The 13,467-nt window shown below is 54.3% G+C and overlaps 1 protein-coding gene across 1 annotated transcript in view; it reads left to right on the plus strand.

Moving 5' to 3' along the window:
* Positions 1-12,297, plus strand: part of Ehd1 (EH-domain containing 1) — a 27,335-nt gene extending 15,038 nt beyond the window's left edge. Inside the window, exons 3-5 of the mRNA XM_013021097.1 lie at positions 5,857-6,269; positions 9,639-9,803; positions 10,174-12,297. Of these exons, the coding sequence (XP_012876551.1) occupies positions 5,857-6,269; positions 9,639-9,803; positions 10,174-10,698 (1,103 nt within the window). The 3' untranslated portion in view covers positions 10,699-12,297. The remainder of the gene's footprint in view (positions 1-5,856; positions 6,270-9,638; positions 9,804-10,173) is intronic.
* Positions 12,298-13,467: the final 1,170 nt, after the last annotated feature.

Below are 13,467 nucleotides of genomic sequence, written 5' to 3' on the forward strand. Positions count from 1 at the left end.
GGGTGGCCTTTTCTTTTCAGCCCACCCCTTTGGGCTGTGCTTTGTGCTCCTTTTCAGTTTTGATGTTTTCCTGTGCTATTGGTGTGGCTTGAACTCACACTTCCACTTTGGGCTTTTTGGTGTTTGATTGGAGATAAGGCTTTTGGACTTCTCTGCCCCGGCTGCTTTTGAACCGTGATCCTCCGATCTCAGCTCCTGGGTACCTGGGATCACAGGCTGATCCACCTGCCCTGGTTGTGCTTTGTGTTCTTGGTAGAAGTAGGAGTCACTGTCTTATAGAGGCCTAAAGTAGATCAAGCTCATTGTGCAGGCGCTGTCTTGAGGGACATTGTTCTCTCTCTCACCAAGCACACCACTCTGCAGTATTGCTGTTGCCTTGGACACATGATGTGTCTCAAAGCCTGGAGGTCCATTGCCTTGGGTACTGCTTGAGCACCGGCCACCCTGCCTGGGCTTGTCTCGTGCTTGAGCCCAGCCAAGTGGACAACTGTTTGGCTATTCCATGCAGTGTGGTCACTTGAGCCACCAGAGGCTCTCAGAGAGCACTGAGGGCTGGTGGGTGAAGGGGCGTGCAACCACATGGTCACACCCCTGATGTCTCACAGCCCTGAGCACCGTGACCCTTTCGGTGACCTGTGATTATACTTGGCCAGCCATGTGTCTCCCTTCCACCAAAACGGTGAACACTTTCCATAATAAACAGGAAATTTTATTCACCTGCAAAACATGGACTTAGCTCCATTTTGTTTTGGCCCAGCTTGAGGTGTTGGCTAGGAACTGGGCTAGAGTGGGTGGGGCCGGGCTGGGGTTGGTTGGGGGCCCTATTCAGAGGCAGGCTCCTTTTCCTCCCTCTCTCATTCCCATGGTCCCCTGACACTGGAGGGGAAAGACTGAGGCGGCTGGGTGGGGCCGGAGGGTGACCTCAGCTCCCCAGGCACTGTCCCAGCTGCTTGTCCAAAGCCAACACGGCCAGTACAGCCTGTGGGGTGCCCCCCCCACCCCGTTCCCAGGAACCGGGATCTGGCCTTGCTCATCTCCAGCTGTGCAGATTAATTTCAACTGTGGCCTTCTGCGGCCTCACAGTTTGAGAAGGGGAGGAGCTGGGCCTCCCTTTGCTGAGCCAGGCGCCTCCTAGTTCCTGAGTCAGCATTCCTAGAGCTCCCGGGGCCGCCATGGGGCCGGTGCTGGGGGTCAGGAGTGCAGTCTGGGGCCCAGGGCAGTGAGCCTCCTTGTGGCTCTGTTTCCCTCACTGCCTTCCCCTTCCGGTGTTCTGCTGACTTTTCAGTCCCTCGGGTGCCTCTCTGCTCTCCCAGCATCTGCGGGGCCCAGCATGCCCCAGGGCCTTGTACTGTGGCACCAGCAGGCTGTGAGGGTGGCTGTACGCTGGGTGGCCTTCCTGGCACCTGATCCAGGTGTTCTGACGCTGGGAGCTCTGCCCTCTGACCAGTCCCCACCAGAGCCCTGGTGCGACTGCACAGGCTCGAGACTGCACCCTTTTCTCCATGAGACCACTGCCATTGTGCGTGCTGTCACCAACGCAGTGGGAATGGGGTTTTCTATACGGTTTAGTGACTGTGTCAGCCACAACTAACCTTTGACCCCTGACCTCATAGCCAGGCTGAGCATTTTTGTTTTTCTGGATTCCTGACTGGCCATGGAGTTCCAGGCCCCAGAGCCCCATTTTCACCCTCCCCAGGGCTATTTCAAGCCAGTCCCTCCTAAGAAGAGGAGTTAGTGTAGATGGAGACCACACAGCTCAGAAGTCAGGAAGGGCTGGGCACCAGTAGCTCACGCCTACAATCCTAGCTACTCTGGAGGCTGAGATTTGAGATGGCAGTTTGAAACCTACCAGAGCAGGTAAAGCTTGGTGGTAGAGATTTTTTTTTTTTGGTAGGTCGTGGGGCTTGAACTCTGGGCCTGGGCGCTGTCCCTGAGCTCTTCAGCTCAAGGCATGTGCTCTACCACTTGAGCTACAGCGCCACTTCCGGTTTTCTGGTGGTTTATTGTAGATAAGAGTCTCACAGTCTTTCCTGCCCCGACTTGCTTTGAACACGATACTCAGATCTCAGCCTCCTGAGTAGCTAGGATTACAGGCATGAGTCACTAGCACCCAGCTTGGTGGTAGAGACTCTTATCTCCAAAAAAGCCAGAAGTGGAGCTGTGGCTCAAGCAGTAGAATACTAGCCTTGGGCAAAAAAGCTAAGGGAGAGGGGTCTCGGTGGCTCATGTCTGTAATCCCAGCTACTCAGGAGGCTGAGGTCTGAGAATCCCCATTCAAAGTCAGCCCAGGCAGGAAAGTCCGTGAGACTCTGATCTCAAAAAAAAAAAAAAAAACACCAGAAAAGTGGAAGTGGAAGTGGTGCTGTGGCTCAAATGGTAGAGCACTAGCCTTGAGCTGAAGAGCTGAGGGACAGCTCCCAGGCCCAGAGTTCAGGCCCCACGACCAACAAAAATAAATAAATCACATATCTGATAGTTTATGTGAAAACAACAGTCCCAGTCAATCTCTGACAGGAAGCTTTCATCTTTGAACATAAGGTGGTTACTGTAGCTCCTACCATTGCAGCTGCATCCCAATCCTCAAGAAGAAAGTCACTTTTGTGTGTGTGTGTGTGCTTCCTTTTTATTAAAAAAAATTACTATAGAGGTGATGTACAGGTTCAGGTAATGAGCACATCTCCTTTTACACAGTGTCATGTGTTTCCTCATTCTCTCCCTGTCCCTCCTTCCCATCTCCCCACATAAGTCGTATAGTTCACTTTCATCAATGTCCCGTGAGCTCCACTACTTTACCTTTTCATCCTTTTTCCCTTGAGTTCTGTGCTCTCTCCCTACTTTCCTGAAAGATATACACATGAATACACCATATATCATGTAAAGAAGACAGAATCATCACCAAAAACTAAGAGCTGAAATAAAAGAAAGAAAAATAAGGTTTTGGGTCCCCCCTCTGCCTCCCCGTCAGTTATGGGGCCTAAACTCTGGGCCTGGGCGCTGTCCCTCAGCTCTTCAGCTCAAGGTTAGTGCTCTACCACTTGATCCACAGCACCACTTCCGGCTTTTTCTGCTTATGTGGTGCTGAGGAGTCGAACCCAGGGCCTCATGCATGCAAGGCAAGCACAGCCCCAGTCTTTTGTTTTCAGATCATGGAATTCGTTTCAGTATGTATATTATTGTATACAAATAAGAAGAGGCAGCCTGGTGCTGGTGGCTCACTCCTGTAATCCTAGCTACTCAGAAGGCTGAGATCTGAGGATCGAGGTTCAAAGCCAGCCCGGGCAGGAAAGCCCATGAAACTCTCATCTCCAGTAAACCACCAGAAAACCAGAAGTGGCGATGTAGCTCAAATGGTAGAGCACTTGCTTGAACTGAAGAGCTGAGGGACACCGCCCAGGCCCAGAGTTCAAGCCCCACGACTGACCAAAAAATGAAGAGGCACTTAGGCATTGTGCTTTTGTGATTCTCTCTTAAGAATATCCTCTTTTGGTCTTATTGTTATGTGAGTATTTAGAATCCTATATAATTTGTCATATCCCAGTGCATTTTAGATCTAACTTCTGTGTATCAGAGCATTCACTGTTTGTCTCTCTGAGCTTGGTTTTCCTCATTTAACCTGATTCCATCCATTTCCCTGCAAATGACATTATTTTATTCTTTCTAATGGCTGTGTAAAATTCCATTGTGAATAGGTACCACAGTTTTTGGATCTACTTACCTATTGTGGGGCATCCGAGCTGTTTCCATATCTTGGCTATTGTGAATAGTGCAGCAGTGAACATGGATGTGCAGGTGTCCTTGTCATTTCGTGGTTTGTGATGCTCAGGGTAGATGCCCAGGAGAGGTATGGCTGGGTCATAGGGAAGGTCTATGTTTAGTGTTTTGAGGAACCTTGCAGCTTGCTTTCCAGAGTGGTTGTACTAGTTTACAATCCCACCAGCAGGGCAGTAGGGTTCCTTTTTCCCCATATCCCCACCAATATTTGTTGTTGTTCAAATTCACAATGTTGGGAAATCTTACTGGGGTCTCAAGAGTTGTTTTGACTTGTATTTCCTTTATGGCCAGGGATGATGAACATTTCCTCATGTGTTTCTTTGCCATTCTTACCTCTTTTTTGTTGGCCATGGGGCTTGAACTCTGGGCCTGGGCACTGTCCCTGCACTCTTCAGCTCAAGGCTAACGCTAAACCACTTGAGTGCAGTGCCACTTCCGGTTTCTCATGGTTTATTGAAGATTCTCATGGACTCTCCTGCCCAGGCTGGCTTTGAACTGTGATCCTCAGATCTCAGCCTCCTGAGGCTAGGATTACAGGCATGAGCCACCCACCCCCGGCATCTTACCTCATATTCTGAGATCTCTCGTTAGCTCCCTATCCCATTTAGTGATTGGTTTATTACGTTTTGGGAGGGTTTAGTTTCTTGAACTCTTTGTATATATTGGATATTAGGCCTTGGTCTGATATGTTGCTGGCAAGATCTGTTTCTGGTTGGTTGGCTGTCTTTCTAGTTTAGTAACTATGTCAGCTGTGCAGAGACTTTTATTTTGTTGTAGTCCCACTTGTCAAGTCTCTCTCCTATGTGTTGTGCCCCTGGGACTCTTCAATAGGTGTTTCTGGGGCTGGGAATGTGGCTTCCTGGTAGAGTGCTTGCCTAGCATGCATGAAGCCCTGGGTTCGATTCCTCAGTACCACATACACAGAAAAAGTCAGAATTGGTGCTGTGGCTCAAGTGGTAGAGTGCTGGCTTTAAGCAAAAGAAGTTCAGGGACAGTGCCCAGGCCCTGAGTTCAAGCCCCAGGACTGACCAAAAAAAAAAAAGTTTCTGCCTATACCTATAAGTTCTAATGTCTCTCCTGCTCCTCTCTAGCATAGTTTCAAAGTTTTGGCTCCACATTGAGGTCTTAGACCCACTTTGAATTGATATCAGTGTATGGTGACAAGTGGGGATCCACTTTTAGTTTTCTGCATATGACTTTTTCTTATTTATGTTGCAAGGGAGTCTGAGAACTGAATCCAGCTAAACCTATTGTCAATGGGTGAAGTTCCAATTAGTCTGTGTCACAGATGGCGTAGGTCACTTCATTAGTTGGCTTTGCGTGGGCCTTTTGCGGGGAGAAAAAGCATAGAACAAGGGTTGGGTGGAGTCTGCCCATCTCACCCACTGTCATTTAGAAAAGCATGTATTACTATGAAGGGGAAGTGAGTGGTTTGTGGCCGACTGTGCCTGCTTGCAGAACAGAGGCCAGCACACCCTTCTCTGTCAGCTTTGCAGACCTTTGTTCGTGTTTCTGTGGAGCCTCAGCTGAACCCTGCTGCTGATGGCTCACCAACCCCGTCATAGAAAATGATTGAGACTTGCAAGGGAGCCTCACTGTAAGCATTGGCCACACCAAGGCCGCCTGCAGTTACAAGTGCTGTTGTTTATTGCTTCTGCTGTCCAAAGCACATGGGCCTGAGCGCCTTAGCTTTTTTTTTTCTCAAGGCTGGTACTCTACCATTTGAGCCACTTTTAGCTAAGAGTCCCATAGTTTTCTTCCTGGGCTGGGTTTGATCCTTAGATTTCAGCCTCCTGAGGTATCTAGGATTACAGGCATGAGCCACCAGTGCCTGACTGTTGTCAGGTCTTGCTTTGCATGTATGACCAGGCATACCCCATGCAACAGGGCCAAGGTGCTCCAGGTGGTGTGGAAATTGGAGAGACCTGATGATCCTTCCCTCCAGTGACTGTGCTGTCCAGGGAAGAACATTCTAGAAATTTACCTTGCAACTTCAGGCACAGAGATTCCAGACTGAGTCAGAAATAAGAGCCGCTAGAGCAGGCTGCACCGCGATGCCCTGAACTCCTCCCTCTCTCGCCCCAGGTTATGACTTTGCGGCTGTTCTCGAGTGGTTCGCTGAGCGCGTGGACCGCATCATCCTGCTGTTCGATGCCCACAAGCTGGACATCTCAGATGAGTTCTCAGAGGTCATTAAGGCCCTCAAGAACCACGAGGACAAGATCCGTGTGGTGCTGAACAAGGCTGACCAGATTGAGACCCAGCAGCTGATGCGGGTGTATGGGGCCCTCATGTGGTCCCTGGGGAAGATCATCAACACCCCCGAGGTGGTCCGGGTCTACATCGGCTCCTTCTGGTCCCACCCACTGCTCATCCCTGACAACCGGAAACTCTTTGAGGCTGAAGAGCAGGACCTCTTCAAAGACATCCAGTCGCTCCCCCGAAATGCTGCTCTGAGGAAGCTCAACGACTTGATCAAGCGGGCGAGGCTGGCCAAGGTACACCCCATGGGATCATCTGTTCCTAAGTGGGGTCTGGGGGCTCAGGACTGGTACTTGGGGACCCTTCCTCCATGACTGCTACACAGCCAAAGCTGTGCCATTTTCCCATATGGCTAGAAGCCTCTTCCCTGTGCTCCAGGCTCTGTGTGTGTACTTGTGTGTGCACATGTGCGTGCGCATGCTTGGCAGTACTGGGGTTTGAACTCAAGGCCTTGCTCTTCCTAAGCATGTGATATTACTGTTAAACCCTGAGTTTTGCTTGTTATTTTTGAGGCTTCCTGCCAAGGTGCACATGGCTGAAAATTGCTTATTAGATAGCTAACAAGAGCATGTATCATGTCCAACCCTATTGACAAAAGGGTCTTGTAGACTTTGCTGCCAGGATTGGCCTCTGACCCCTATCCTCACAATCTCAGCCTCCCAGATAGCTAGGATTACTGGTGTGAGCCATGTTCTCCCAACTTGCAGCCTGCTTTCAACTACGGTTCTCCCCCGGTCCTGTCAGCCTGGTCTATCTGGGTTTTATATCTTACCTAGGTCACAGAAGTTCTAAACATGAGCACGACTTAAAAATGTCACGGCGGGGGCAGGCGGCTGGGAAGGTGGCTCTGGTAGAGCGCTTGCCTCGCATGCATGAGGCCCTGGGTTTGATTCCTCAGCACCACATAAACAGAAAAGGCTGGAAGTGGTGCCATGGCTCAAGTGGTAGCGCGCTCGCCTTGAGCTGAAGAGCTGAGGGACAGCGCCCAGGGCCAGAGTTCAGGCCCCACGACTTACAAAAAAATTAAAAAGTCACACAGGAAGTTACCACAGAAGAGCAGTTTGATGACCTGCTTGGCTTCTCCTCTGGGGTTTGTTGTACACTAAAGTGTGCGAGGCCCAGTGACACCCGCTGCCCCCATCCCAGCCCTGCCCCACAGTAAGCACTGCTGCGCGAGGAGGAGCGAGGAGGCCTTGGGCCCAGGCTGCTGCTTAAGCTGGGACAGGAAGTACCTCGTGATGAGATGGCCACCAGCCTGCGACCCAGAGAGAGATCTGGGAGCTGAAGCCCAGGCCCTGTGACGTGGCAGCTGCCCACGCAGGTGCACTAGACCACCGTTACCTTCCATGGGAGGCCAGGCCCACAGCTTCCCATAATGGTTTTGGAACCTCAGTGCTCAGCCAAGGTAGACAGGGCTGGGAAATGAAGACTAGTTACTCCAGTTACACAGAGGGGCAGAAGGCACCCCCTCCAAATAGCCAGTCATCAGCCTGCAAGATAAATCATGGGAGGGATCTCCCCTGCTGGCTAGCTCAGAAAGGCTTGACATAGATTGAATGGCTAAGGGAGGGTTGAGCTCTCCTTCACACCCAGGGCTCAGAGCCGCAGGTGGCCATGTGCCTGTAGTCTCTTGGAGGACTGAGTGGGAGGATCCCCTGAGCCTGGGCAACAATGAGACCTCCATCTCAAAAAACAAAGCCAGCCAGGTGCCACGGCTCATGCCTGTAATCTAGCTACTCAGGAGGCTGAAATAGGAGGATCAGGGTTCAAGCCAGTCCAGGCAGCAAAGTCCATGAGACTCTTATCTCCAATTAACCTCCAGAAAACTACAAGTGGCCCTGTGGCTCAAGTGGTAGAGCGCTAACCTTGAGGTGAAGATCTCAGGGACAGCGCCCAGGCCCTGAGTTCAAGCCCCATGACCCAAAAAAAAAAAAAAAAAACAAAGCCATAGGATAGGCTCTTGGGGAGTCCAGGCCGAGGCCAGGCCTCTGTGTCACCTGTTCATGGGTGAAGATGGCCACAAAGGGCAGGGTGTTCATAGCTGCCCATGGCATGCAGCGGAGAGAGGGCACCATGAGTCACAGCTGTGGCCGAGACAGTCACCTGGGTCCTGAGCGGCCCTGTGGGTCAAAGAAGGCCTTGCTGAAGAGCAGCGTGCAGAGCTGCGCGGCCAGGCAGCAGGGTGCCTCTCCCTAGGGGCCCAAGAGAAGGAGGCTTTGGTGCTCCCTGGCTCAGGCCACCAGAACCAGTGCCCGGTGCTTTGCCGTGCTGAAGCTTCACCTCTATCCCTTGGTGCTCAGGGCCGGCAGTGGGGGGGGCGGGGGGGATGCAATGCAGGCGCTGCTGTGTGAGAATCAGACACAGACCTACAGACCTAGGCCTCCAGGCTTCCAGACAGACACAGGCCTCCAGGCTTCTTGACATCCAAGACTTCCAGCAACTAGAGCCATTCCTGAGAAAGGAGCCATGAGAAGGCCTATGTGACGCCCAGGGTCTCAAAGGACTGGTGGCCTAACTGGACAGGTAACACTGGCCCAGCCTCTCTGCCATTCTCCTTCCAGGGTGGGCAGAGCACAGGACCCGAAGGCTGGCCTGGCAGCATCGGCATTGTAGTGTGTGGCCTGCGGGCACCAGGAGTCACCACTCCTGGAAAGCCCTGTGGCCTCCAGTCTTACCCCACACCTGCTGTTATGCAGCCATTTCCTTCCTCTTCCTGGAGTGAGCAGCGAGCCCTGCCCCCCCAGCAGCCCTGGGAATCCCTGCATTGGGGGGTGGGGGAACAAGATGAGGAATTTGGGCCAGGCTGCCACCTGGGCTAAGTAAGGGACATCAGATTGGCTGAGCCTGGCCGTGGGTCGGAGGGGAACCCAGAAGGCTGAAGCCTTCCGTGGCTGGATGACACTAGGCCCGAGACAGGCATTTTGAGGGCTGGGCTGCTTTGGGGCATGATCTGCCCTCCTAGGGGAATGGAGAATGTCTCACCTTAACTGAGAATCATCTGAGCAGGGCTGAGAAGATGATCAGATAAAGCCTTTGTGGGACTGTCTCTCCCTCCGCCTCCCCCTGCAGGGGGTGTATTGATCCCAACAGCTCCCAGTGGGGGGGGGCACAAGAGGGGCTGCAGAGACAGGCACGGCCTGCTATTAGCACTCTGGGTCTCAGTCTGGGCTCCTGAACTTAGTCCATCAAGTCCTTGAGTAGCTTAATTACCCCCCCCCTCATTCAGGGCCTTCTTCACTGGCCAGGTTTTGTTTCCAGTTGCAGCACAGCTGAGGACTGCATCGGGCAGACACAGAGTGACACATAGTGCTCCTGATGCTCAGCCAGCGACAAGCTGAGCCGGGGCTCACCAGCCTTTGACTAGAGCAAGGATGTCTGTCTTATTTCAAGCGCACCTTCCTTTCCTCCATCCCTCTGCCAGTGAGCAGTCATGCCCCTGGTCAGAATTGTCCCTCGGGCTAGCGGGATTCTGTGATGGCGGCAGCAGCTTCTGAGCCTGACCCGCAAGAGCAGCTGGCACGTGCAGCAGCTTCCAAGGCCCTGGGGCAGCCGGGGCAAATGTAGCCCCACAAACGTGAAAACCCTCCTGTGCCTTGTCTCCCCAGGTTCATGCCTACATCATCAGCTCTCTGAAGAAGGAGATGCCCAACGTCTTCGGTAAGGAGAGCAAAAAGAAAGAACTGGTGAACAACCTGGGCGAAATCTACCAGAAGATCGAGCGGGAGCACCAGATCTCCCCCGGGGACTTCCCGAGCCTCCGCAAGATGCAGGTATGGCCACCCTGGGCCATCATGAGTGCTCTCTGGGCTGGAGGAGTGCAAAGGGAATCCCAGCTCTGGGGAAGGGGAGGGAGGGAGACCCCCCCCCCCCCCCCCCCGCCATAGGGTAGCAGCTGGGTAATCATTGCATCCCTCCCAGATCAGGCTTGAGGCGAGCAGGGGAATGCAGTGACAGGCAGGCAGGGCTGGGCCAGGCCCTCCAAGCTTCCCCTTGGGGAATCTTCACCACAGCCCTCCTGGGAAGGTGCTTCCGAGGGGGGGCCCCCTGTGGCTCCCTTGGGCGTGCAAGCTGGGACTGGGACGTGCCTGGAGTCTGGAGGCCGCCCCCTCCCAGGCCTCTCCTCCTGTGCCCCACCCACAGGAACTCCTGCAGGCCCAGGACTTCAGCAAGTTCCAGGCCCTGAAGCCCAAGCTGCTGGACACCGTGGACGACATGCTGGCCAACGACATTGCCCGGCTGATGGTGATGGTGCGCCAGGAGGAGTCCCTGATGCCCTCGCAGGCCGTGAAGGGCGGCGCCTTCGACGGCACCATGAACGGGCCATTCGGCCACGGCTATGGCGAGGGGGCGGGCGAAGGGATCGACGATGTGGAGTGGGTGGTGGGCAAGGACAAGCCCACCTACGACGAGATCTTCTACACCCTGTCGCCCGTCAACGGCAAGATCACCGGCGCCAACGCCAAGAAGGAGATGGTGAAGTCCAAGCTGCCTAACACGGTGCTGGGGAAGATCTGGAAGCTGGCCGACGTGGACAAAGACGGTCTGCTGGATGACGAGGAGTTTGCCCTGGCCAACCACCTCATCAAGGTCAAGCTGGAGGGCCACGAGCTGCCCGCCGACCTGCCCCCCCACCTCATCCCACCCTCCAAGCGGAGGCATGAGTGACAGCCGTGCCCCAACCACCAGGGCTGCCCGCCACCTCCACGCCTGCCCGGGCGGGCCAGGGCCGGGGAGGCCGAGATGGGGGGGGGAGGGAAAGGGTCACCATTTTTTTCAAGGTCCATAAAGACAAGAGCGGTGTTTCCTCAGCTCTCTAGTAGGAGAACCACCATCTTTGTTTGAAAGGCTGCTCCGGGGCCCAGCGGGAGGCAGGGTGCTGCCCCCACGCGAATGATGGAATTTTGTGCACAAAAAAAACGATGGATTATTTTTAATATATAACATTAGAGGCAGTCTTCATTCTTGCCTCGTCCTCTGTCCGACAGCCTCTCCTGTCCCAGCCTTTCCTCTGGCCTGGCCGGGCATATAGGGTGACAGGGACCCCAGAGCCAGCCATGCTGGCTCACGCCCTGGCAGCTGCCGCACGGGCTGTGTAGACGGGCTGGGCTCCTTGTTCCCCAGCTGAGGCCACCTCCCGCAGCCAGCACGGCGGCTTTGTCCCACCTTCTCAGCCCCTTGTACTGGGGTGACACCAGTTTTGTGCCTCCACTTGTCCTAGCTCCCGGTACACATGCACCCCACCCTTTTCCTCCCACACCCCCCAACTCCAACACCCTGCCCAGCGCAGCAGCCACAGGCACAAGATCCAGCCACTGTTGTCCTTTTTGGGGATACAGAATATCTTCCAGAAAAAAATATATGCATATTAATATATATATATATATATATCTCACATAAGCTAGGTCTTGTTCTGTTAAGTGACACTTTTCATACTTGACCGAATTTTCCAGTAACTTCTAGACCACTTGTTCAAAAGCTGTGATTTTTGTCTCCCTTTCCATCTAGGGGGTGGGGGCCGCCGGCGCTGTTAGATACATGGACTCACAGGAAACTCACCCCCCTTGGCCTGGGTTTACTGGCTGGCCAAGGAGGGGCCCAATTCCCGCCTGAAGGGTCTGAACTGGGCCCCTCACTTCACCCCCTTCCCTATGGCCCCCTGGGCCCCTCCCTGCTGGGGTGGGGGTTCCCAGTGACTTGGGAGGTTTGGTGCTGGCAAGCAGCAGCCCACAGCTCTGGCCTGGACCTGGGGGTCCGGGCAGCAGGGACAGGGAAAACATCCCCTTCCCTCTTGATCCCCCCATTTCCTTCCTTCCCCCTCCCCCTGCCGCACAGGCTGCCTGTGCAGGACCTGGGCGTCCTCAGGGCCTGCCCTCAGCCCCCAGACCAGCAATAAGAAGCCAGAGCCAGCAAGCTGCCGGTCCCGCCACCTCCTCACCACGCCTCAGGACCCGGCGACCTGGACACACTGGCCGCCAGCAGTCGGCCGCTGGGGTGGGCATCATACAGACAGGTGCAGTGGCCCAGGCCACAGGAGCCACCCGGCCCACCCCCAGTGCTGCTGTACGCCTCGTTGGGGCTGAGTGCCTAGGCCTGGCCTGCTACCTCCCCGCCTGGCCCTCCATCCTGAGTGGAGCTGGAGGAAGATGGAGAAGACGGGCCGTGGATTCACTGTGGAAGATGCAGGCGTGGCGTTCCCTCCCCTGTGCGGGGCAGGTGACTAAAATTGAGGAAGTGCTTGTATTAAAGAGGTTTAATTGTGCTGAAGCCGGCTCCTGGTGCTCAGTTGTCTTCTGGGGCCAACGCCTTGCCCCACTCCCACGCCCACCCAGGACCTCTGGGGTTGCTGGAGACCACGATGCCAGGAAGGACAGATTGGCAAGCTTGCTGCCCAGGCACCGGCTGTAGGGGAGCTGCTGCTTCACAGGATTGTGCAGATGAGGGGCAAGGGAGTCTCCCAGGGAGCCGCGGGGGGACCAGGTGGGAGCTGAGGAAGAGATGATGGGGTGGGGGGGAGGGGTAAGGCCACTAGAGAAGCCTGGGGAAACTGCTGACAGGGCAGGCACCCCTCTTCCTGCACCTCAACACAAATGAGGGGGCCCCTGGAGGAATCTCATAAACATGGGGTTTCTGGGCTCGAGAGCCAGCCTGGCTCCACGCTCACCCCGAGGGGGCTTTGAAGACAGACAAGGCAGACACTGGTGTGACAAAACCCAGGGCGGGTGTGGCTGTGTAGGGCCAGCTGATGACAGATAGGGGCCCTGTTTACAGAGAAGGAAGGGTGACAAATTGGGACTGACAGGCCTGGAAGGGTAGACATGAAACCAGGGAGAGATTGCTCCAGGCAAACTTGAGGCAGGACACATAAACAGGTGTTTAGGGTTGGAGGAGCAGCTTCTGTGTTCACACCCTGTGTGGATTCATTTTGTGCCAGATCACCTGAGCCCCCAGGGACCCACCCCCTCATCGAAGAGCCTGACACAGGGCAGCCCCAATAGCTAGGTAACAAATGGGATTAAAACATAAATCTTAGCGGAGCGCCGGTGGCTCATGCCTGTAATCCTAGATACTCAGGAAGCTGAGATTTGAGGATCACGATTCAAAGCAGGAAAGTCTAGGAGACTCTTATCTCCAATTAACCACACAAAAAGCCAGAATTGGAGCTGTGGCTCAAGTGATAGAATACCCACCTTGTGCAAAAGAAAGCAAGGGCTCAGCTCCAGGCCCTAAATTCAAGTTCCAGGACTGGCATAGACAGACTGGGTCTCTCCAGTTGCCAACTGATGTCCACTGCATTTTCCACCAAAACCCTTTCAAAGTAAAGCAAAGCATCCAGCTCCCCCAGCACACCTCAGGCCTGAGAAGCCCACAGTCAAGATCTGATGCTGTAAACCAGTCATGCTGGTACATACCTGCGACTCCAGCATTCTGGAGGCT

Source organism: Dipodomys ordii, unplaced genomic scaffold (assembly GCF_000151885.1).
Source record: "Dipodomys ordii isolate 6190 unplaced genomic scaffold, Dord_2.0 Scaffold54, whole genome shotgun sequence".
In the NCBI taxonomy this organism is placed as follows: domain Eukaryota; kingdom Metazoa; phylum Chordata; class Mammalia; order Rodentia; family Heteromyidae; genus Dipodomys; species Dipodomys ordii.